Genomic DNA, 26,511 nt, shown 5'->3' with positions numbered 1-26,511 from the left:
AGAAATGGGTCGGCTCCTAAGCATACATCCCTGCTTTTTAACTAAATATACCAAGAGAAAAATCAATAATAAAAGTAAATTAGAAAGTTGTTTAAAAGCTCTACCTGAATCATCAAAAGAAATTGGGGTTTAATATCCCTTTAAGGAAAATCAATTGCAGCAATACACATTAGTTAGTTATTTTTCCTGCTTTTGGAAAATATCTCTAACAAATATCCGTCTCTCTAGTCTAAAGAGTCTGGAGTGGTGAAATTTACATGAGATTGCATCATTCTACAAATTGGTTATTAGGTCAGAGCATAAGTTCGATATAAAAGTGTTGGTTATGCAAAACTGGGTAATAAAGTGATTATCTGTCTTTTTAAACAATAAACAAATTCAGGTAAACTGTCCCTTTAAATCTGTGCCTAATTGGTCAGAGCAAAGGAAACCAGGAATATTGATTCCACCAGGATTTTCAATGTGTGTATCTCTGAACTGTTCTCTATTTAAAGACCTTTAGAATTTAATAGCATTTTGCAATATACCTCCCTTAGTAAAAGGCATGACTGGTTTCCAGCAGCACATTTTCAGTGATAAGCTCTATCTGAATCATGAAATAAACATTTGGGGCTTCATGTCCCTTTAATATGGATTATGAGGAAAGTAAAATTAAAAGGACATGAAAGTCAAAATAAAATGTCAGGGTCAGACAGAGCATGCAATTTTAAACAAATGATTAATTTACTTCTATTGTCTAATTTACTTTGTTCTCTTGACATCTTTGGTTGAAAAGCATACCTAGGTAGGTTCAGCAGCAGCTATGCACTACTGGGAGCTAGCTGCTGATTGGTGGTTGCACATAGATGCCTCTTGCCATTGGCTCACCTTATGTGTTCAGCTATCTCCCAGTCATGCATTGCTGCTCTGGAGATGACTGTTGAACTCCTCTGCAGGGGTTACACATATAGATATATACAAGCAACAGCGCACTAACACTTTAGAGCATTTTCCTTGTGTACTATTGTGTCCCTTTAGAACACTGTATTCCTGGACAGTCAGTGTTCTGTACAGGGGTATAAAGCAATGAGATACACTACAAACACCTGTGCTGGAGCCAAATTACAAACGTATGCATGCCAACTTCCTCTGTCCGACTCTGCCGAGCTCACAAAGCAGCCAAATCACAGGATCAGCAGAAGGCTTGGGGAAGCAGCAAAGGAGCTTACAATCTAACTCCGCTGGTTACACAAAGTGCAGTGAGCAAATGCATTTACAGAGGCTCTGAATCATAAACGTTCCTTTACCCTCAACATTTAATCTCCCTTTAAATAGGAAAGCAAAACATAACACTATAAAATGCTTTTCCTTTATACCTCTCCCCTTAAGACAAACAACATTCAACAGACTTTTCAAGGGGTGTGTCCCAGGTCTGTTAAACGATGCATACTGTGCAAACAAAAAATGTCAGTTGAAATAAACTAACATACAAGCAAAGTGTAAAAGAAATAAAAAAACATTGATAGCTTGTTTGCTGCAATGTTTGTTTTTTTAAATGACCATAGAAAAGGCAGCCTCTGTTGTTATGTTAGTAAAGCCTGCATAGTTTTGCAGCTATCGCCTCTGCTGAAGTAAATTAAAGACATATTTGTTAGCAGAGTTAGGCTTGTGAAGGCTGCACTGAGCGCTTCCAATTCTCAGGTTTAGGTAACTCGCAATTATCAAAATTAAATTACAGGAAAAGAGAGCAAAATACATATAGGTCCTTTTATGTAGCCACAATACTGATGTTGCAGTTAATAATGTTAAGGTATACAAGAAATAGAGCTATGACTCCTGGCAAATTGTCTGCACATATAGGAGCACTGCATACCTGACATCTCCATAAATAAATGTATTTGTTTAAATAAAATATAGATTGTATAACAACCACCAACTGTTGCAGACTATAATTAACCCCCTGACTGCCATAGGAGACAATAATATGCAGATCTTTTTGACAGTGAATTTGTTAAAACCTGCAAATTAGTATAAAAAAAAAAAAACAGCAAACGTTTCTGGTAATAATCTAAAGGTAAAGCACTTATGCTGCAAGAAGATCATATAAATGGATATTAAAGTGAAAAAAAATGGTTCAGACTGGGTATTATGAGTGTGGTGGACCTTTGGTCTGTGTCACCTCAAACAAGATTTATTCCTTACAATCAATTAGAGATCTCCTCAACTACCCCATCATATATGAAAGTTACAAGAGTTACTAGTTTTCTGTCCGGCTGGGGTTTCAAGCCTCCCACTTCCCAGCAACTCACGGTATGGGAAACCAGGTGGCAGCAAGGGCTCAGACTTGGTAAACCTCTATCCCTACATTACACTCTCATGGAAGGTGCAATACCTGCTAATAAAGCCCAACGCATTCAAAAATGGGAGCGGAGGTTAGATTTTTCAGCTCCTGGCGAGGAGTGGCATCGTACACTCTAATTTACAAAAAAAAAAAAACTCCACTGCATCACCATATATGAAACTTACATAAAGCTACTCACACATTGGTACTATGTCCCGGCTAGACTTGCTGAAATCTTCCCTAAGGCCTCCCTTGCATGTTGGAGAGATTGCTCACATACAGGTGACATGACTCACATTTGGTGGAGTTGTCCTAAGCTCAGGCCCATTTGGAATCAATGCTTCGCAAAGCTTGCTAACTTAGGTATTTGCCTTCCCAGAACCCCCGAGACGGCCTTATTTCATCTAGGCACGTGCAAACTACGCAAACACTACGGTACCCTAAGTATTTTCCTATTCTCTGCGGTTAAACTAAATATAGCGAGATCTTGGAAGAGATCTCTTCCCCCGGCCTGGTCGGACATTGTATTAACAATGGCTTACATATACTCCATGGAGAAAAATATTTATTATACGTCAGGTAGATCAGATTTTTTTTAACTAATTTGGTCCGACTGGAAGAGTAGGTTTTACACATCTTGGCTCCCCAGCTTTGAGACCTAGGATAGTCTACACCCCTTAATTTTTTAATTTTTTTTTAACTTGAGTTTCCAGCCCCACCCCCAATAAACCTAGTTCGACTGCCTCCTCATGTGGACCCCTCCTAATACTTCCCTTGCCCACCCCTTCCCCCCTCCTTGCCTTTACCCAACATTGCCTCATCCCTCAAAGAGATATTAGCAACTTTTCTTTTTAAGAGTTTTCATCAATCTTGTATTGTCTTCTTCTATATTTCAGTGAATTTGAATTTGTTGTACGTTTACTCGTACAGTTGTTGTATCTATTGATTATTTGAAAAAACAATAAAAAAAATTATTAAAAAAAAAAATAAAGTGAAAAAAAATAATCCTTTGTTACTGCATTTTATCATTGCACTATTGCTTGTATATATTACCCCTGCAAAGGGATTAAATACAGAGTTACATTCAGCTCCAGAGCAGCAACACACTACTAGGAACTAGCTGATCCCATCTGGTGAGCCAATGACAACAGGCATATGTGTGTAGCCACCAACCATTAACTGCTACTGAGGAAATGTACATATGATTATCAAAAAAGGATACCAATAGAACAAAGTAAATTTAAAAAAAATGACACACTCTTTCTGAATCTTGAAAGTTTAAATGTGACTTTTGTATGTGTTTAATCTAAAAAAAACACAGTGCAGCATCCTGTAAGGAAGCAGGAGAGGGTTGGGGGGTGGAATCCTTTAACGACTTTCCTGGATTGGGAGGGAGGCTGTGGAGCGTGCAGATAAGTCCCTATGAGCAGTCACTTGCAGCCATCCAGGAAGCGGTCAGCAAACACACAGCAAGTCACAAGACTCACCTAGCTAAGAGCAAACAGGGCAGCTGCGACTCAGCAGTGTATCCCTTCAACAAGCTGTATGCCCTCCCTGCAGGTATACATCCATTCATTCACAGTATACTTGTCACTTTCTCAGGAAGTACCAGGATTTTGTGATGCACATATGCAAACAGACACATACTTGCAAAAATATGTAGTGTGATCAAAGAAATAGCAATTTTTGTGCAGAAGTCATTTTGTTTTATAGGGTAAAATGGGCAAATAAAGAATAAAGTATATTCTATATTGTAGGCTTTTTTTTACTATGCATCATTAAACTATATATATAAGAAAATTCTCACATTTATCGCAAAACAAAACCTAACAAATGATATCACCATATTTATAAAGGGTCAAACACCACTAAAATCGACTTATGTTTATTCACAAGTCTTTAATATATGTAAATAAGTTGTCTGGAAATGCCTATTTCTTGTATTAATCGCTATTGTATTTTCAAATGCCGCATTCATTCCCAGTTCTCGCATATTTATGAAAAGTTCTCTTTAAAGAGAAAGAGCCATATTGCTGTTTTCCAGAACAACAATGGAAAATGATTTTTTTCTTGCTGCAATGGCAGTATCTGGAGTTAGAAATCGACCACAACAAGTTGCTAAAAAATATAAGGATTCAAGGAACAATAAAAGATTGCACAGAAAGAAAATAATCTTAAAGCACAAAAAACATCCGCTCTCTCAAATAATGGTTGTCACGGATACCAGACAGCTAAGGCTACCCCCCCCCCCCCTACAACCTCACCCCTGTTGTTTCTCAGTGGTTTTGGGCTCCTCAGAGCAACCACAATCTCTGGAAGCTTTTGTTTGCTTGTTTTGTGAAGAGCTGGTGTATGACCAGGAAAACCCTCCTAGGCTGGCCGGGCTCCTGGAACTCCTGGTCGGCCGCCTCACAACGGACACCCGCCTTACTCCTTTCAGGCTGGCCGGGCTCCTGGAACTCCCAGTCGGCCACAGGACACCCGCTAACTTTACCCCTGGTCGCTCCAGCAGCCCTTTGCCCCAGAGCTCCGCTCTTTTGGGGATTGGTAGCCCCTAGGGAGGACAAGAGCTGGGGGAATTATCAGAGGGGAGCTCCTTTTGGAACCAGGGGTTTTAAACACCCCTACCCCCCATAACTTCAACGGACTGTAACTGTCCCCAGTAACGAATCACGCTGATTTTTGGACTGTGGCATCTGGGGACCGAGAGCTTTAAAATGACACACTGAAACCACCGCCCCTAGGTACTGGGATTATGTGGGACTGTGGCTCCTATGGAGGTGCCGGGCTGTCTGGAGGGGCGGGAATGGCGGGAAAATAGTGGGATTGTCCAGGGTCTTATCAAGATGAGCTGTGTGTATAAAAGGAGTGTGTGTTTTCAATAAAATCAGTTCCTGTTTCACCTGAATGCTAGTATGTATAGTTATTTAGGTGTGCTCCAGCTAAAATCCCTTTCCTGGGCTACATAGCAGCCTGTTCCAGGCAGAGGAAGGACCCTCTGGCAGAGCTACCTAGTCTGGGTAGCTGGAGTCTGCCACCGAGTGGGACCCTGACTACTGGTGCTGTCGAGCATCAGGGGTGGCTACAGGCTGTGGTCACTTGCCAGCTACATAGCTGCAGTCGGCAGGGAGGAAGCAGGACCCGTTTGGCAGAGCTACCCAGTCGGGGTAGCCGGGGTATCCGTCACAATGGTCAAATAAACGGGTTAAATGAAATAAACGTTATTAATTTCATTTCCGCACTTACATCACGTGATAATATTAATCTCTTTTAATAGGATGAATAATTATTACAATTTGCTGTTACAAAACTAGTGTATAACGCATGATTAATAAATAAAGTGAATAAAGTTCAGCGACAGGACATCAGTTCTCTTATCACAATTTCCATTTGCACGTAAAAAGACTCAGATGTTTAGATAAATATCGGAGACTTTTATGTTTTTTACTTCACTACTTTTACTTCTGTTGCGAATGTGCTTGCGATTTTTTAGACGCAATATTTCATACTTTGTTAAATGTTGCCCAAAATATATTACAATTCCAAAGTGTTCAATGCCCCCTTAAAGGGACATGAAACCCAAAACTTTTCTGTCATGAGTTAGATAGAGGATACAATTAAAAAAAAAATCTTTCCAGTTTCCTTACATTATGAAAATAGCTTCATTCTGTTGATATCCTTTGTTAAAACACCAACAATGCACTATGGGAGCTAGCAATAACCCCCTATCACACTGACAAGATTATAACATGTTGCACATATCACAGATCTATATCAATACAACCCATACTCAGCTGTCCTCAATAAGAATACTGGCTAACCTGCAGGTAACTTGGTACGGGTGGTAGGTGGAGTCATACAATGGTCTCACCCCAAAGCTCTACATTAAGTCCCACCCTTTGCCCTGTCATATACATTTTTCACAACCAAGCAGTGACTGTATCCCCTTGGCTGCCAGTAACACAAATAAGATTTTACCTGATTGGCTGCTGATTTCACCCCGATGACTAATAGTAGTATACACAAAGCAATGTCTTACATCCTTATGATTTGCAGTAAAACAACACGAAGCACATATTTACCCCAGTGGCTACATATAACACAAAGAACAGTGTTTAATACCCTACTTGCACAGAGTGACCTCTTTCTGGGCCATATTTGTTATGCATCGAGGGATAGGTGGATTTTAAAATTTTTAAAATGTATCTGCCACTCAGAGGACTATAAAAGCTGGATATTCTGTTGATATAAAATATATAAAAACTGACCATTTAAATACTGGACACCTGGCAAGCCTATGCGCCACATTATACAGTAAGTATAGGCTGCAGAGGACTAGACGTCACATGAATACATTATTCTGTTTATTTGTCTGGATCTTACAGGAGATGCACAAAAGAGGAACAAGAAATACAATGAACACAAGAAACGGACAAGATAACAGTTATTATGACACAGCTGAAGTCAGACACACAAATGACATAACAATATTAGTTTTTATGGGATATTTAGGATCCACACCTCCTTTACCTCTGCCCAATGATACTGCATGATCTAAGGCAGCAGATTTATATTAAACAATAAATAATTATTTTAATTAACATAATCAGTGCCGGCTCAACCATGGGACAAAGTGAATCCAATGGACCCAGGTAGCACTTGACAAGGGGCAGCGCTTCAGTGACTAAGTCAGTCACTATCAGATCCAGACCAGTTCTGCAACATAACCTCATCATGCACAACCACACAGAATAGGTCAGGGGTGACAGTCAAGGTGGGACAAGTACATCTCTTCCCTTGCCCAATTGTGCATACAATGCCTTGCAAAAGTATTCACCCCCCTTGGCATTTTTTGTGTTTTGTTGCCTCACAACCTGGAATTAACATGGTTTGTTTGAGGATTTGCATCATTTAAATTTACAGAACATGCCCACAACTTTGAAGATGTTTTTTTTATTATTATTGTGAAGCAAACAACAAATAGGACAAAATAACAGAAAAAGTCAATGTGCATAACTATTCACCCCCCTAAAGTCAATACCTTGTAGAGCCACCTTTTGCGGCAATCACACCTCCAAGTTGCTTTGGATAAGTCTCTATGAGCTTGCCACATTTTACCACTGGGATTTTTGCCCATTCCTCCTTGCAAAACTGCTCCAGCTCCTTCAAGTTGGATGGTTTGCACTTGTGAACAGCAATCCTTAAGTCTAACCACAGATTTTCTATTGGATTGAGGTCTGGGCTTTGACTAGGCCATTCCAACACATTTACATGTTTCCCCTTAAACCACTCAAGTGTTGCTTTAGCAGTGTGTTTGGGGTCATTGTCCTGCTGGAAGGTGAACCTCCGTCCTAGCCTTAAATCACGCACAGAGTGGTACAGGTTTTGCTCAAGAATATAACTGTATTTAGCACCATCCATCTTTCCCTCAACTCTGACCAGTTTCCCAGTCCCAGCTGTTGAAAAACATCCCCACGCATGATGTTGCCACCATAATGTTTCACTGTGGGGATGGTGTTCTTTGGGTGATTTGATGTGTTGGGTTTGTGTCAGACATAGAGTTTTCTTTGATGGCTGACAAGTTAAATTTTAGTCTCATCAGACCAGAGCACCTTCCTCCATACACTTTGGGAGCTCCCACATGCCTTTTCGCAAACTCAAAACGTGTCATTTTGTTTTTTGCTGAAAGTAATAGCTTTCTTCTGGTCACTCTGCCATAAAGCCCAACTCTATGGAGCGTATGGCTTATTGTCGTCCTATGTACAGATACTCCAGTCTCTGCTGTGGAACTCTGCAGCTCCTCCAGGGTTACCCTAGGTCTCTATGCTGCCTCTCTGATTAATGCCCTCCTTGCCCAGTCCATGAGTTTTGGTGGGCGGCCGTCTCTTGGCAGGTTTGCTGTTGTGCCATGTTCTTTCCATTTGGTTATGATAGATTCAATGGTGCTCCAATGGATCATCAAAGATTTGGATATTTTTTTATAACCTAACCATGAGTTGTACTTCTCAACAACATTGTCCCTTACTTGTTTGGAGAGTTCCTTGGTCTTCATGGCAGGGTTTGGTTAGTGGTGCCTCTTACTTAGGTGTTGCAGCCTCTGGGGCCTTTCAAAAAAAGGTGTTTACATGTAATGACAGATCATGTGACACTTAGATTGCACACAGGTGGACATCATTTCACTAATTATGTGACTTATGAAGGTAATTGGTTGCACCACAGCTTTTAATGGGCTTCATAACAAAGGGGGTGAATACATAAGCACATGCCAATTTTCTGTTTTCTAATTCTAAAAAATAGTTTTATGTATATATTTTTCTCATTTCCCTTCACCAACTTAGACTATTGTGTTCTGGTCCATCTGGTCCACCACAATTCAGATTAATAAAACATTTAACTTAAGGCTGTAATGTAACAAAATAGGTAAAAAGTCAAGGGGGGTGAATACTTTTGCAAGGCATTGTAAGCATTGGTTGCAATCAGGTAGGCTTAGTAAGGTCAGCAGTCATGCTAGTAGGTTCACAGAAACATATGCCACTCGTTGCACAGTTGCCAATGTTTGAGAAACATTTCCAGGTAAACTTTGAAGCAGAACAATGAAGTAACAGAGTATGGGCGTACCGATCATTGCTCCCATAGCTCTGCCCAATTAGTGCACAATATGCACAAAATATGAAATATTGACTTATTCAGATTAATCTTCAGAAAATTAGATATTTTACATAATTATTCTGCTGTTCCAACGTAAAGTGCAGGAGACTTAGGTGCCACAATATGCAAAACAAATATAAACAGAACAATAACAAAGATCTCAAGTCTCATGGCCATAGTTGGCATCCATGCCAAGCTCACACTTTAGGGATTTTTACAATGTTGGAGACAGCAGTAATTATACCATGTATTTTTCATGTTTACAGGCCAAAAGGTCACTTAATCCCATAGCACTGGGATATTAAAGGGACACTCAATTCAAAATTAATCTTTTATAATTCAGAAAAAAAAAAGACAATTTTAAAAATCTTTCCAATTTACTTCATTTATCAAATTTTGCACAATCTTTTTACATGCACATTTTGTGAGGCAATAGCTCCTACTGAGCATGTGCACAAGCTCACAGAGTATACGTATACTAGTCTATGATTAGCTGTTATCTGTCACATGATACAGGGGGTTGGCAATGGGAGAAAAAATTAATTTACCAGAAAAAAAATCTACTGTTTTTGTGAAGTACGTTTTATTGCATTGTATTTTTATTATGCACTTGTTAATTATGTAATTCTACTATATTTAGTGGTTCTTTCATAACAATACAAAGATCACATTCCTACAGTAATTCTAATGTTTTAACTTGCCCTTTAATAACAACACAAACATCTCATTCCTACAGCAACACCTACATGTTTAACTATTTGAACTTCATCAAACACACCTATGGCTTCACATAATTCTGTAACTCAGCACCCTGCAGCTATACACAAGACAATTACATGAACTTTTTACGTAAACAGTGCTCTACTTTATTGATATACACAATTTATCATTTAAAAAAACGCATTTAAAAAAGGAAAACATTTGTGTTTTCCCCCAAAACCTCTGAACAAATTACTTCACAATAAAGAATATGAGAAATTAAAGTATTTCAACATTTCTGCTGTCAAATGGGGTGAAGCATTAAGGGGTTGATTAAATGTTCCTCCTGGTATTTAACCAGTACGTACAGGGCATCAGTTTATACTCAATCAGTACACAAGCAAATTCCAGACAATAAGCAGCGCTACTAATTTAATGGATATAATTAGCAAGAAAAACAAAATAAAATAAAACCGTAAATAAGTCGTGATTGAACAATGTTTGTTCTTATTTTGTTTTGTAAAGATATTTTAATAAATTTGGAATATTCCAAGATGTAATATTTAATAAAAATATATGAATGAATCTGCAGGGAAGTCATAGTTATATTAATGACATCTCACTTGGAGCATTACAACATAAAGCATAATTTGTCACAAAACTGATCTCAGCAAGTCAGCACAATAGCACAGCATAAACAGCAGGCGACCAGCGGAAATATTGTCAGAAGCCCGCTGCTTATATTATCTGCAATAACATATTATCCCGTCTAGATGTATTTAAGCTAATGATTGTGGGAATCCCTAGTGTCCAGCACAGCACCGTCATGGTTAAGTGAGTTTTCCTGGCTCCTTTTCCAGTGCAGTCAAAGCAAACACCAGATGCTACAACAAAGAACAAAGGTGAAAGGCTGTCCTACCTTCATCAGCAAGAGGTCCATGCAGGTATGTGCAGTGAGGAGAGGGGATCTGACAGCAGTGCACCTGTTACTGCCACACGTATCTGGGATAGCACAGCTCTGCATCACCAGTGGATAATCCATCTGTACTGGGGGATCTTGTACCTCGTCTGTATAGGGGAGCTCATCTATACTGGGGGCCCTCATACCTCACTTGTACAGTGGAGCTCACCTAAACTGGGGCATTCATACCTCACTTATACAGGGGCGCTCACCTAAATTGGGGGGTTGCTATGCTAGGGAGACTACTAGGAAGGTTGCTGTAACTGTGGAACCCATTTCCACTAGGGACAAAATCCTAAACTGTGGATTTCCACTATATGTACATTAGGGGAGGAGGCACACATTTCTCCAGCTTGGTCTGCCTCTCACACAACACACACTCGCTTGGTGCACTGCTGAGCTCATTTTTGGGGAGCCCCTGCACTGAGTGAAGACTTCTAATGTTAAGAAGCAGGTGGTAGCAAAGGGCAGGTTTTCCAAGAAGATATGTCTTTGTGATCAACGCATTGTAAGGGTGGAAGAATATGCATGTCTTATCGTCCCAGAACAACTTATGGGTGTGTTTTCTATTGTTCAGCTTAAAACAGCAGCAGAATACACAAACCAGCGTACACCTGAACCCCAGAAGGGCATACCGCTGGTACTGACAACAGGGTGTATGCGCCAGTGTATCAAAACCAACAATAAACATGGTCCACCTGGGACCACCATTAAAAGGTTTTAAAAATGTATTACGTTTTAAATAGCTCTTGACTAAAAACTCTCTCCTTAGGTTTATAGAAGTGTGTTCCTATACATTTACAGAGATGTGGGAGTTGTCCGTTTCAGCCAGTGGGCAAATTAAGATAAATTTTACATTTTGCACAAATATACATTTTCTGCAAAATTCATTTACAATTTAAAGAACTTTATGTTAACCATCCTCATTCAAAAATATTTAACATGTTTAATTGTGACTTTCACATGCATGAAAGAAAATGTGACGTTAATGTCCCTTTGCAGAGTATATGCTCCTGAGTACACCTGGGCAGGGCTGACACACATGTCACTTCCTATTTACATTCTTACAACACCAGAGTTATATCTGAGACTGAGCTGCAAAATAACAGCAAAACCAACACATATCCATTGCCTGAGATGTGGGTGCAAACAGATGTATGCAGGTGCACATAGGTGTGTGCTAGAAGTAAACATTTCCCTCACCCTGTCCCCAAAGCTGTGTGCTAGCAGTGTGCACTGCTGACAATCTGTGCCTACAGCATTGTGCCCTCCCCTCACCCTGTCCCCAAAGCTGTGTGCTAGCAGTGTGCACTGCTGTCAACCTGTGTGCCCTCCTCTCACCCTGTGCCTAAAGCTGTGCCCACAGCTGTGTGCCCACCCCTCACCTTGTGCTCAAAGATGTGTGCTAGCAGCATGCACTCCCCTAACCCTGTGCCCACAGTTGTGCTAGAAGAATGCACTCCCCTTACCTTGTGCCCTCATCGGTGTGCTAGAAGAATGCACTGCCCTAACCCTGTGCCGACAGCTTTCTGTTAACAGCAAGTTCTCCCTTGACCATATGCCTAACAGTATGCTCTGTCCTTACTCTGTAGCTACAAAAGGTAGCTATCAGTGTGCCCTGCCCATACCCAGGCTGTACCTATAGGTCATTGCTGGCAGTGTACCCTATCCTCACCCAGTGCCTCTAGGTGGGTGCTAGCAGTGTGTCCTGCCTTTACCCTATACCTACAGGTGGGTGCGGGTGCTAGCAGTGCCCTGTCCTGTGCCTACAGGTGGGTGCTAGCAGTGCCCTGCCCTTACCCTGTGCCTACAAGTGGATGCTAGCAGTTTGCCCTGTCCTTACCCTGTGCCTACAGGTGAGTGATAACAGTGTGTCCTGTCCTTATCCCGTGGTTACAGGTGGGTACTGACAGTGTTAATCCCCTGTGATACGACACCCCTGACCCGGTACCCACAGTGTGTGCGCACTCCACTTACCGTGGTATAGTACAGCACCCACAACTCGTACAGCTTCTCTTTGGATGCCATAGTCCTGCAGTAAGCCGTGATCCGAGCACGAAGTGCTAGCTGGCATTGCCCCCCATCGCGGGCTGTCAGCGGGAGGTCGGTGCGCTCTGTCCCAGGGGAGGAGGCGCCAGGTCTGAGCTCACACTCCGCAAGGTGCTAACTACTCCCCTCCTCCTCCCAGAGACCTGAGCTATGTTACGGCGCCCCCTGGAGCGCAGGCTGTAGATGGTACTGCACCTGGCGGTCTGAAAGTGTGACAAACTATAAGGGACGACAAGTGACACTAATTACCCCACAGTGACAAGTGACAGTAATAATCCTCACATCCTGTAATTCCAGATATTTAGCCAAAACATTTACATAGGGGTGTATTTCAATCCTTTAAAACGCTTTTTGAATTTTGTAGCAAAAATATATTGAGCTTGTCTAAATAAACATTTCTTTATGTCCCCTGAAATAGGACATTGTAAACTCCACTACAGAATTTTAATTGATGTCGCTGTGCCAATGCTTGCGCACGTATGTCTGTCACTTTTCACCAGTAACAAATGAGCATTCTGTCCTTGTGGATTATTTACAAAATATGCATTTTGCTGAGGGACTTGTGCTACAAAATTGTTTGTAGTAAAAATGACCCCAGTTTTTCAGGTGCATACTCACATATGCTGTGAAGGCACCTGCATTTAAACACCACACCTTCTGAGAGAGTCAGCAGTGACTAGTGTGACTTTACAGACACATTACACACCACCAGCAGCAATCTGAGCTTAAATTATTGTGCATGTGTGTATGTCACTGAATTTTTTTTTAAAAGAAATAACTTTTACCAGAAGTATTTTTGCTAATGGAAGTATATTGCAAAACTGCTTCTCTATTGAAATGCACATTACATAAAAGAAATATGTGAAAATGCCTTTTTTTTCCACTGCCCACAAAATGTGAGTTCCCGTGCATTACTCCATATCTTACAAATGTCCTGGGTCTTGCGGAAGCTCTGCCTAATGTCCCTCAGGCAGATTTCCAAGTCAGGACAAATGTTCCAGGTTCCAGGGACTGCAGGCTCCATGCACAACATGCCAACCACAATGCACTTTGCCTCATGTGTGACACACTCAGTGGCACCAGTCTAACACGTGCAGACATGGCAGTGAAAAAATCACTAGACGCTAGCGACTATCCCTATGCATTATCCGATTGGTTGTGCATCCAGTGACCTCACAGAGACACTGCCAATCAGATCATGCATTAACGCCCAAGGGCAGATACGCTCCAGAGAGTTCTGTTCTAATCAGAGCCTCAGGTGCCGTAACTGTTTCTGGGAACCTAACCATGTTATCCGACGGACATTTGTCTGTCAGATTATTATCCATTGCACACACATTATGTCCAAGAACCTTTAAAAGCACATTGTGGGTGGTGGGACCCATGGTTAGGGTCCCAGAGGTGGTTGCGGCGCCCGAGGCTCTGATTAGAACAGAACTATCTGGAGCGTATCTGCCCTCAGGCGTTAATGCATGATCTGATTGGCCCATGTCTCTGTGAGGTCACCGGATGCACAACCAATCGGATAATGCATAGGGTTTGTCGCTAGCACCTAATAAAAAATCAGGTTGCAGTGAAGCATTTGGCATCAGCCAAACACTCTATTTGCAGGTAAGTTTTTTTTTAGGATTAATTAGACATCAATTAAAAAAAATCCCATTATCCATGTGACAGAGCAGTATTTAACCATGTTAATTTATTTTTATTTTTTTGCCTGAAATTTTTTAAAAGTAAAATATGTTTAAATTGAGACTAATAAGGCTGTATCAGTTGTAAATTTAATAGGCTGATAAGTACTTTTTATTATTGTTCATTGGCTGATAGGTAGTTGCTTCTAATGCATGTTGGCCAATAGAAACATATGGTCATTAAACCTATCAGTAGTCGAGACTCGCAGGCAGTCAATCGATCATCCAATGAGCATAAGTACGGGTTAAGCATTCAGAGGAAGATACACCTTCTTTTCCCACCTCAGAGCAATACAATGGAAGCGATAATACAATTAGCATTACTGAAAAGTATTGAATTGAATATTGAAAAAGTTATTTATAAAAGGACAGATTACAAGTAGAGCTCAAACGTTTGCGCACAAGCGATATCAGGTTTTCACGTTAGTTTGCACACAGGTTAAATTGCGCTGGTAATACAAGTTGAAAGTAAATGCAATTGCTTGAGAGCAATTGAAGTTAACACTCGTCGGTTTAACTCGTGTGGTTAACTGTATCGCAAAACAAAAAAGTGTCACAAAACATCAAAAATACATTACAGAGTACAGTTACACTCATAATGACACTACTAAAAATTATTTCTAAAGAATCTTGCACACAAAATTTATAAGGGCTCAAAGATATGAGGTCTCGTGTTAAAAAAAAAGGCTGTACCTATAGGTCATTGCTGGCAGTGTACCCTATACTCACCCAGTGCTTCTAGGTGGGTGCTAGCAGTGTGTCCTGCCTTTACCCTATGCCTACAGGTGGGTGCTAGCAGTGCCCTGTCCTTATCCTGTGCCTACAGGTGGGTGCTAGCAGTGCCCTGCCTTTACCCTATGCCTACAGGTGGGTGCTAGCAGTGCCCTGTCCTTATCCTGTGCCTACAGGTGGGTGCTAGCAGTGCCCTGCCCTTACCCTGTGCCTACAGGTGGGTGCTAGCAGTGCCCTGCCTTTACCCTATGCCTACAGGTGGGTGCTAGCAGTGCCCTGTCCTTATCCTGTGCCTACAGATGGGTGCTAGCAGTGCCCTGCCCTTACCCTGTGCCTACAAGTGGGTGCTAGCAGTGCCCTGCCTTTACCCTATGCCTACAGGTGGGTGCTAGCAGTGCCCTGTCCTTATCCTGTGCCTACAGGTGGGTGCTAGCAGTGCCCTGCCCTTACCCTGTGCCTACAAGTGGGTGCTAGCAGTTTGCCCTGTCCTTACCCTGTGCCTACAGGTGGGTGATAACAGTGTGTCCTGTCCTTATCCCGTGGTTACAGGTGGGTGCTGACAGTGTTAATCCCCTCTGATACGACACCCCTGACCCGGTGCCCACAGTGTGTGCGCACTCCACTTACCGTGGTATAGTACAGCACCCACAACTCGTACAGCTTCTCTTTGGATGCCATAGTCCTGCAGTAAGCCGTGAACCGAGCACGAAGTGCTAGCTGGCATTGTTCCACATCGCGGGCTGTCAGCGGCAGGTCGGTGCGCTCTGTCCCAGGGGAGGAGGCGCCAGGTCTGAGCTCACACTCCGCAAGGTGCTAACTACTCCCCTCCTCCTCCCAGAGACCTGAGCTATAATACATCCAATCATCCAATGAGCATAAGTACGGGTTAAGCATTCGGAGGAAGATACACCTTTTTTTTTCCACCTCAGAGCAATACAATGGAAGCGATAATACAATTAGCATTATTGGAAAATATTGAATTGAATATTTAAAAAGTTACCCATAAAAGGACAGATTACAAGTAGAGCTCAAACGTTTGCGCACAAGCAATATCAGGTTTTCACGTTAGTTTGCACGCAGGTTAAATTGTGAGTGACTGAGAGTGGAGTTAGAAGATTGCAGGTTAGTGTCAGCATGTTTCTTCGGATATCATGTGTTTTGTTTAAAAAGCAGTCTGCCAGGTCTTGAGCACTAAAGACAGACGGAGGGGGTGGTGTAGGTGGAGAGAGAAGAGAGTTGAAAATAGAGAATAGTAATTTAGGGTTTGAGGAAAGAGTAGATATAAGAGAAGGGAAGTATGTTTCCTTGGCTAAGTGAAGGGTAGATGTGTATGAACAAAGAGTGAACTTACAGTGGATGAAATCAGGTTCAGAGCGAGATTTCCTCCAGACTCGCTCAGCAGTGCGGGAGCATTTTTGCAAGTAGCGTGTTTGCTGAGAGTGCCAGGGCTGTAACTGATGACATAAAATTTTGTGCAGTTGGGGAGGAGCAAGAGGGTCTAGTGCAGAGGAGATAGTTTTGTTATAGTGGGCTATAGCAAGGTGAGGACAGGTTATAATGGAAGTGTGGTGGAAGGGACATTTAAAAAGTTCGGAAAATTCAAGGACATGTATAGCGTTCCGATTTCTACAGGTGAGTGATCGAGAAGGAGAGGTGAGTTTAGCAGATTTATTAAGATTATAGAAGAGCAGGTGGTGGTCTGAAACAGGAAAGGGATGACAGTTGAAGTCAGATAAAGAGCAGAGTGTCCATCACGATGAGTAGGAAATAGGGTGGACTATGAGAGACTGAAGGAGGATGTGAGTGAAATAAGTTTAGAGGCAGCCGGGGGAGATGGGTTATCAATGGGGATGTTAAAGTCCCTGAGTATTAAAGAGGGTATATTTATAGAGAGAAAGCGAGGAAGCCAGGCGACAAAGTTGTCAAGGAATTGTGAGGTTGTTCCAGGAGGGCCATAGATAACTGCCACTCTGTGAGAGAGGGGGAGAACAGGTAAATGCAGTGGACTTCAAAGGAGGAGAAGGAAAGAGATGGGAGCGGGGTCAGATACTGATAGGTGCAGGAGGGGGAAACAAGATTCCAACACCGCCACCATGTCTCTAACCTGGTCTAGGTGTATGGCTAAAGTGGAGACTACCATGAGTTACAGCAGCAGTAGAAACAGTGTCAGAAAAAGATGTTGGTAATTGCTAAAAGGTTGAAAGTGTTAGAAACAAACAGGTCGTGAACAGTTGTAAGTTTGTTACAGACAGAGCGAACATTCCAGAGAGCACAAGAAAAGAGAGGAGATAAGCTCTGTGGGTTAATGGAGATGAGATTGTTAGGATTGCGTGACCTATAATATTTACTGTAGGAGGTTGAGCAAGAGTGTGGAAGTGTGGTGATTGCTGCTGGGCCAGAGTTTGGGGAGATGTCACCAGCAGCAAGCAGTAGTAGGAGTGTGAGTGACAGAAGGTGAGAGTGAGACTTGTAGGAGCGAGTATGATTGGAGGAAGAAGAGTTAGATGGGGAAGTGTTTCCAAAAAAACATAGAAGTTCATGAGAGGACACCATGAAGGAACAAAGAAGGGAGGGTGAGATATGGATGGTAAGCAGAAAGAAAAAGGCACGCACTGCAGAGATGTGTGCAAGAATTTATAAAAACAGCTATCAGATTTATTTTGGATCAAACATAAAAAATAGAACAGACGTGGTGGTAGTCCAAAAGAGATATGGATGGTGTGGGTGTTCTTGTTAAAGAGACGTGCAGTGAGTTTTGGAGAAGGGCAGATAGAAAGAGCAGAAGGGACATGGAGATCATAGTGCAGGTGTATAATTAGTGAGGATTAGCTGTTAGTGGGTTGCTAGAGATGAAGATTGCAGTTTCTCCCTCAAGTTTCTAACTCCAGTTTCAAACTCAGTAATGGCACTTGTAACACAGGGCCAGAAGAGTCAAGGCTCAAGAGAGCCTGTGGTCTGCTGTTTATAGCAGTGAGATGTATAAAAAAATGTATTTATGAATAAATAGAACATATTCTGCTATGTGAAGAACACTGGAATGTGAAATATTAATATTTTCATGTCAGGTTAGCGCATTTGAGAATATGCGATCAGGTTTGCGCTCGAGTTGGGTATTTTTCTTGCTCCATTGACCTCTATGGGAGAATAGGTTATTGCATGCTATATTAAAAGTTCAGCATGCGTCGGGGTAACATGAGAGCGATAACTTTTGACTTTCAACTCGTAATTACTTCTAGTATAATTAGCGCTCTAGCGAAAGCACTAAATAGCGCTCCACTCGTAATCTGGCCCATAATGTATAGACAGCAACAACTACAACAATCAAAATACACCTGACCACAAATTATCGACAACATTGGACACATCAAATTCAACAGCCAAAGGCACTGTTCTTCTTGGCCCTGTGCTACATTACCTTTTTATGGGTGCACCTCCCGGCTAATTTTACTGACCATCCAGCTTTAATTTAAGTCTGTACAGTATTCAGATAAAATTAGCTAATATTAAAGATTTCAATGTTTGTTGCACAAATTATCATTAAATACATTTATGTTAAATTATGCAATTAATTTGTGCTTTAGACAGAAGAAAATGTTATAATATTTCAGAGTATTACATTGCCCCCACCCGGCTAATTCATAATGCCATCTGTGGAGAACACTGCAAAGACACGTTTTCAAGTATTCCAAGGTGATCTGGAATATTTCTATTATCTTACACATATACAGTACACCAGTGTTCCTCAATTCCAGTCCTCAAGGCCCTAACAGGCCAGATTCTCATGATATCTTAACTAGAGCACATGTGAAATCGTCAGATGATGGGTGACAGTAGGTTAGTAACCATGGTTACTGATCAGCTGATTATGTCACCTGAGCTCTAGTCCATATATAATGAAAATGTGGCCTGTTAGGGGTACTTGAGGACTGGAGTTGGGAAACACTGCTGTACACAATGAAAACATAATTTATGTAAGAACTTACCTGATAAATTAATTTATTTCATGGTGGCGAGAGTCCACGAGCTAGTTACTGATAGGATATACATTCCTACCAGGAGGGGGCAAAGTTTCCCAAACCTCAAATGCATATAATCACAGCTCCCACCTCACTCATAACTCAGTTTAAAGTATAGCCAAGTTACAGCTAGATTACGAATTTTGAGCGCTATAGGGAAAGTAAAGAACGCAACAAAAGTGGCGTTATTTAACCCCCTATAGTGCTGCCATTACAAGTTTAAAAAAAAACGGATGGCGCGGGTGATATGGAGATTTTGAGCTCCATACCGCACCAAAAACAAGATTGTGCACGCTTTCCCCATAGACATAAATGGGGAGAGCCGGATAAAAAAAAAATAACACCTGCGATCATAGAAACAAAATCTCCATAACGCAGTCCCATTGAAGTCTATGGGTAAAAAAAACTAATGTTTAAACCTAACACCCTAAAGTCTAAACACCCCTAATCTGCCGCCCCCAACATCGCCGACGCCTGCCTACAGTTATTAACCCCTATTCTGCCGCTCTCGATATCGCCACCATCTAAATAAAATAATTAACCCCTAATCTGCTGCTCCTGATATCGCCGCCACTATACTACATTTATTAACCCCTATTCCGCCGCACCCCAACATCGCCGCCACTATATTAAAGTTATTAACCCCTATTCCGCCGCTCCCCAACATCACCGCAACTAAATAAAGTTATTAACCCCTAAACCTCTGGCCTCCCACATCACTACCACTAAATAAATCTATTAACCCCTAAACCGCCAGCCCCAAACATCGCAACAACCTAAATTAAACTATATTAACCCCTTAACCTAACCCTAACGTAACCCTAACCCTAAACCTAAACCTAACCATAACACCCCCAATCTTTAACATAATGAAATTAGATCTAAATTAAATTTACAATTATTAACTAAATAATACCTATTTAAAACTAAATACATACTTACATGTGAAATAAAACCTAAGCTAGCTACAATAGAACTAATAGTTATATTGTAGCTAGCTTAGGTTTTATTTTTATTTCACAGGTACGTTTGTATTTATTTTAACTAGGCAGACTAGTTAGTAAATAGTTATTAACTATTTACTAACTACCTAGTTAAAATAAATACAAACTTACCTGTGAAATAAAACCTAGCCTGCCTTACACTAAAACCTAACATTACAAAAAATAAAAAAAACTACCATTACAAAAAAAACAAAACAAAATTAACCAAAAAAATAAAGATTATGGGGCCCATTTATCAAGCTCTGTAAGGAGCCCGTGGGCCCGTGTTTCTGGCGAGTCTTCAGTCTTGCCAGAAACACAAGTTATGGAGCAGCCCTGCTTTGAGCAGGCGGACAGGAATCGCCACAATGCAACCCGATCGAGTACGATCGGGTTGATTGACACCTCCCTGCTGGCGGCCCGTTGGCCGCGAGTCTGCAGGGGGCGGCATTGCACCAGCAGCTCTTGTGAGCTGCTGGTGCAATGCTGAATACGGAGAGCCAGGGTCGGCTCCAGAACAAATGAAATGGGGGGGCATTTTTTTTTCACGATGGGGCACGCATGTATGAGAGTCAAAATAAGAGCAGACCTACATATATAGTGTGTAGAGTTGAAAGGAGGATATTATCAGGATGTAGGGGGTTAATCTGCTCTCCAGATATCTAAGTGATCCATAATTGACTGATGTGTAGTTGCGGTGTCAAAAGTATAGATAAATTTCATAATGTCATGAGTGTCGTTGCCTTTCCCCATATGCTTGTGGCCGGGAATATTAGGATCTCTAGTAGAAGTAGTATATGCAGCAGCAGACAGAGACAGGTCAATATACGCATCTAATGCAATTTGCATTAGATGCGTGTATTGATCTGTCTCTGTCTGCATATACTAGAAATCCTAATAGTCCCGGCCACAAGCCAAGCAGATGGGGAAAGGCAACAACACTCATGACTAGGGTTGCCACCCATCCCTTAAAATACAGAACACTTATAAGTTACACATGCTGCAGGGTGTGCAGGGAGGAATATGAATAGTGCTGTCCAGAAACACAATACATGTTCCTCCCTGCACACCCTACAGCATGTGTAACTCATAAGTGTCCAGGAAAACATGGCTGAGGTGGCAACCCTACTCATGACGCAATTACATTTATCAGTTGGTCAGAGTGCTTTGGGTCTCCGTAGTTTGCCAGGCTTTGCCTCCTACCTTTTAACTTGAGTACCGGTGGTCTAGGTGGCAGGATGGCCTTAACTTACGTGACTTATGTTCACTTAGAGTTTCTCAGTCACGGGCGCCACATCCTGATCCACCTCCCAATATCCCGCTCAGACTGTCTTCACGCACTGTGCATAGATAGGCTAATCGCAAGAGCCATTTGCTTGCGCTCAGCCTATCTGTGCATAGAAAGCCCCACGCCCACATAGCTAAATTGTCATCCTTAGATTATCGCTGTGTGCACTAGTACTACAGGCAGCCGCATTAAATTGCATTTACAACATTTTCCGTCATGCAGTTCCAGCCACACCATTAATTTTAGTTTCACACATAAATATTAAAATTTAAAACATTTTACATTTTTTGAGGGGGCACAGCATTCGATTTGGGTGGGCATTGTCCCCCAATGCCCCCCGTTGGAGCCGACCCTGCGGACAGCGCATTGCTCTCCGCATTCAGCGATGTCTTGCGGATCTGATCCGCACTGTTGGATCAGGTCCGCAAGACATTTAATAAATAAGCCTCTATGCCTATTCTAATACCCTTTATAATAAAAAAAAAAACACCCCAAAATAAAAAAGCCTAATCTAAATAAACTACCAAGGGCCCTTAAAATGGCCTTTTGGGGCCCCTTAAAAAAGCATTTTGTTGGGCATTGCCCTGAGTTAAACAGCTCTTTTGCTCCAAAAAAATACAAACACCCCCTAACACTATACAAACCCCCACCTCCCAAACTACCAAGGGCCCTTAAAAGGGCCTTTTGGTGGGCCCTTAAAAGAGCCTTTTGTAGGGCATTGCCCTGAGTTAAACAGCTCTTTTACTCCAAAAAAAATACAAACACCCTCTAACACTATACAAACCCCCACCCCCCAAACTACCAAGGGCCCTTAAAAGGGCCTTTTGTGAGCATTGCCCTAAGTTAAACAGCTCTTTTGCTAAAAAAAACACCTCCTAAAAATATACATTACAAAAAATAACAAATTATAAAAAATAAAAAAAATATTCCTATAATATTAAAACCCACCCAATAAAAAAGGCCTGACACTAACCCCCTGACGATCCACTTACAGTTTTTGAAGTCCCGCTTGAACGATCTTCAACCCGGAGTTGAAGTCCTAATCCAGGCGGCGAGAAGTCTTCATCCAGGCGGCCTCTTCAATCTTCATTCAGGCGGCATCTTCTATCTTGATGCCGGAGGCGCGGAGCAGGTCCATCCTGAAGACATCCAGCGTGGAGCATCCTCTTCATACAGTCGCCGCCGTGCACTGAATCTTCAATGCAAGGGACGCGATTCAAGATGGCGACCCTTGCATTCCTATTGGCTGAAAAAATTTGAATCAGCCAATAGGAATTAGGGCTGCTAAAATCCTATTGGCTATTCAAATCAGCTAATAGGATTTAAGTAGCTCTCATTCTATTGGCTAATTCAAATTATTATAGTGGTGACGATGTCGGGGAGCGGCGGAATAGGGGTTAATAAAATTTGTTAGTGGCGGCAATGTCAGGAGCGGCAGATTAGGGGTTAATAACTTTAATACAGTATTTGCGATGCAGGAGGGCCTCGGTTTAGGGGTTAATAGGCAGTTTATGGGTGTTAGTGTACTTTGTAACACTTTAGTTATGAGTTTTATGTTACAGCTTTGTAGCGTAAAACTCATAACTACTGACTTTAGATGGCGTTAGGGATCTTGTCATTTTAGGCTGTAATGCTCACTTTTTAGCCTCACCGCAAAACTCGTAATACCGGCGCTATGGGAATCCCATGAAAAAACGTAATTTTTAGGAGTGCGGTACTGACGTTGCGGTACAGGCTAAAAGGCTTGTGGTACACCTATACCGACAAGACTTGTAATGGCTGCAGTGCTGTTTTAACACTGAAAATACCATATTTTCAGCGTTAAAAGACGAACGCACAAACTTGTAATCTAGGTGATAGTGAGGTGTATAAGGAGTAAAAGCATAAAAAAGAGGAACAGGATAAATAATGTGCTTTATACAAAAAAAATCATAACCCCCAAAAAATGGGTAGGTCTCGTGGATTCTTGCCACCATGAAATAAATTAATTTATCAGGTACGTTGTTACATAAATTATGTTTTCTTTCATAAAGGTGGCGAGAGTCCACAAGCTAGTTACTGATGGGATATAATACCCAAGATGTGGAAGTCCACGAGTAACTATAGAGGGAGGGATTAAATAAAAACAGCTATTTCCACTGAGAAATTAAATTAAAAAAAAAAAGTTTTCTTAAAAATTAAAAGAAAAGTAAATCATAGGCACTACAATCAAACTGAAACAGCTGCCTGAAGAACCTTTCTACCAAAAGCTGCTTCCGAAGAAGCGAAATGTCAAAATGGTAAAATTTTTGCAAAGAAGACCAAGTGGCTGCTTTGCAGATTTGATCAACTGAAGCTTCATTCTTGAAAGCCCAAGATGTGGCAACTGATCTTGTAGAATGAGCTGTTATTCTTTCAGGCGGAACTGCCCTGCCTCAAAATAAACTTTGTGAATCAGAAGTTTTAACCAAGATGCCAAAGAAATGACAGAGACTTTCTGACCTTTTCTGGAACCAGAAAAAATAACAAATAGACTAGAAGTTTTTCTGAAATCTTTAGTAGCATCAACATAATATTTCAAAGCTCTTACCACATCCAAAGAATGTAAAGATCTTTCAAGAGTATTCTTAGGATTTGGACACAAGGAAGGAACAATAATTTCCCTATTAATGTTGTTAGAATTCACAACTTTAGGTAAAAATTTAAACGAAGTATGCAAAACAGCTTTATCTTGATGAAAAATCAGATAAGGAGACTCGCAAGAAATAGCAGACAATTCAGAAACTCTTCTAGCAGAAGAGATAGCCAAGATAAATAACACTTTCCAAGAAAATAGTTTAATGTCCAAAGAATTGCATAGACTCAAAAGAAGGAGCCTGCAAAGTCTTTAATACCAAATGTATACTCCAAGGAGGTGAGATACATTTAATAACAGGTATAATACGAGTCAAAGCCTGAACAAAACAGTGAAAATCAGGAAGATTAGCAATCTTTCTGTGAAATAAAACAGAAAGAGCAGAGATTTGTCCTTTCAAAGTATTGGCAGACAAACCTTTATCCAAACCATCCTGAAGAAACTGAAGAATCCTAGGAATTATAAAAGAGTGCCAAGAATAATCATGAGTGGAACACCATGAAATTTAGGTTTTCCAAACCTTGTGATATATTTTCCTTGAAACAGGCTTACGAGCCTGTATCAAAGTGTGAATCACTGAGTCAAAGAAACCTCTATTACTAAGGACTAAGCTTTAAATTTCTATGCCTTCAAATTTAGAGATTTGAGACCCGGATGGAAAAACAGGCCTGGTCTTACAGGAAGTGACCAAGGTTGTCAACTGTGAGGCTATGCTGGTGCTATCAGAAACACGTAAGATTGTTCAATTATGATCTTTGAGATCACTCTTGGAAGAAGAACCAGAGGTGGAAAATGGTAAGCAGGTTTGTAAAACCATGGAACTGCTAGAGCATCCATCAATTCCGCCTGAGGATAACTGGACCTGGAAAGGTATCTGGGAAGTTTCTTGTTTAGATGAGAGGCCATCAGATATATGTCTGGAAGACCTCACATCTGCACAATCTGATAGAACACATCTGGATGGAGAGACCACTCCCCCGAATGTAGAGATTGCCGGCTGAGATAATCCGCTTCCCAATTGTCTATACCTGGTATATGAATCGCAGTGATTAGACAAGAGTTGGATTCCACCCAAGAAAGTATTAGAGATACTTATTTCATTGCTTGTGGACTGTGAGTCCTCCCCTTGATGATTGACATATGCCACTGTTGTGACATTGCCTGTTTAAAACCAAATATACAGTTCTCTCTTTAATAGAGGCCAAGCCTGAAGAGCCCAGAAAATAGCACGGAGCTCTAATATTGATTGGTAACCTCGCCTCTCAAGGATTCCAAACTCCTTGTACTGTCAGACACCCCCAGACAGCTCCCCAACCTGTGAGACTTGCATCTATTGTAATCACAGTCCAAGTAAGACGAACAAAGGAGGCCCCTTGAACAATAAGATGATTGTTGGGATTTAAGTATATCAGTTGTGATGTGCAAAGCTGTAGAGGTCTCATATGAAAACAAGCAAAAGGGATTGCGTCCAATGCTGCAATCATGAGACCTAAAACTTCCATGCACATAGCCACTGAAGGAACTGATAAGAGACTGAAGGTTTAGACAAGCTGAAAGCAATCTCAAACGTCTCTTTTCTGTTAGGGATAGAGTCATGGACACTGAATCTATCTGGAAATCTAAAAATGTGACCTTTGTCTGAGGAATCAAGAAACTGTTTGGTAAATTGATCATCCAAACATGTCTTTGTAGAAGCAACAGAAATTGTTTTGTGTGAGATTCTGCTAAATGAAAAGATTGAGCTAGTACCAATATATCATCCAAATAAGGAAGCACCTAGAACTATTAAGAATATTCTTGGTGCGGTTGCAAGGACAAAACGGAAGAGCGACAAATTGATAATGCTTGTTTAGAAAAGAGAATCTCAGAAATCGATAGTGATCTGGATGGATCTGATTGTGAAGGTAAGTATCCTGTAAGTCTATTTTCGACATGAAGTGACCTTGCTGAACAAAAGGCAGAATAGTCCTTATAGTCACCATACTGAAAGTTGGGACTCTTACAAAACGATTTAAAGTTTTCAGATCCAAAATTGGTCTGAAAGAATTTTCCTTCTTTGGTACAATAAATAGATTTAAATAAAAAACCCAATCCTTGTTCCTGCTGTGGAACTGGGATAATTACCCCTGAAAGTTCTAGATCTGAACATGTTTCAGAAAGACTTGAGCTTTTACTGTTTTTTTTTTGGTACATGGGTAAGAAAGAATCTTCCCAAGGGAGGTCTTATTCTGAATCCTATTCGATACCCCTGATAAATTATAATCTGAATCCACTGATTTTGGACAGAGTCTGTCCAAACTCTTTGAAATAGCTTAAGTCTACCCCCTACCAGAAGAACTTGTGAGGAAATAGAACAATTGGACCTCAACTGTAGATCTAATGTAATTCTCAAAATAAGAATGTATTTGTATCACTTTGGCCGATGTATCCCTAGATTGTGGGAGATACATAATGGTTACAAGTGAATATTTGATGAGCTAAATTGACTCCAACAATCTAGCTGGGGGAAGAGG

At 41.2% G+C, this 26,511-nt stretch overlaps 1 protein-coding gene across 2 annotated transcripts in view; it reads right to left on the bottom strand.

Moving 5' to 3' along the window:
* Positions 1-12,774, bottom strand: part of NBEAL2 (neurobeachin like 2) — a 496,796-nt gene extending 484,022 nt beyond the window's left edge. For both annotated transcript variants that reach the window (XM_053713715.1, XM_053713717.1), the window contains exon 1: positions 12,606-12,774. In XM_053713715.1, the coding sequence (XP_053569690.1) occupies positions 12,606-12,656 (51 nt within the window). In that variant the 5' untranslated portion in view covers positions 12,657-12,774. The remainder of the gene's footprint in view (positions 1-12,605) is intronic.
* Between the last annotated feature and the right edge of the window lie 13,737 nt (positions 12,775-26,511).

The sequence above is a fragment of the Bombina bombina genome, chromosome 5, assembly GCF_027579735.1.
Source record: "Bombina bombina isolate aBomBom1 chromosome 5, aBomBom1.pri, whole genome shotgun sequence".
Lineage (NCBI taxonomy): Eukaryota > Metazoa > Chordata > Amphibia > Anura > Bombinatoridae > Bombina > Bombina bombina.
This window is presented reverse-complemented; position numbering and strand designations above follow the sequence as displayed.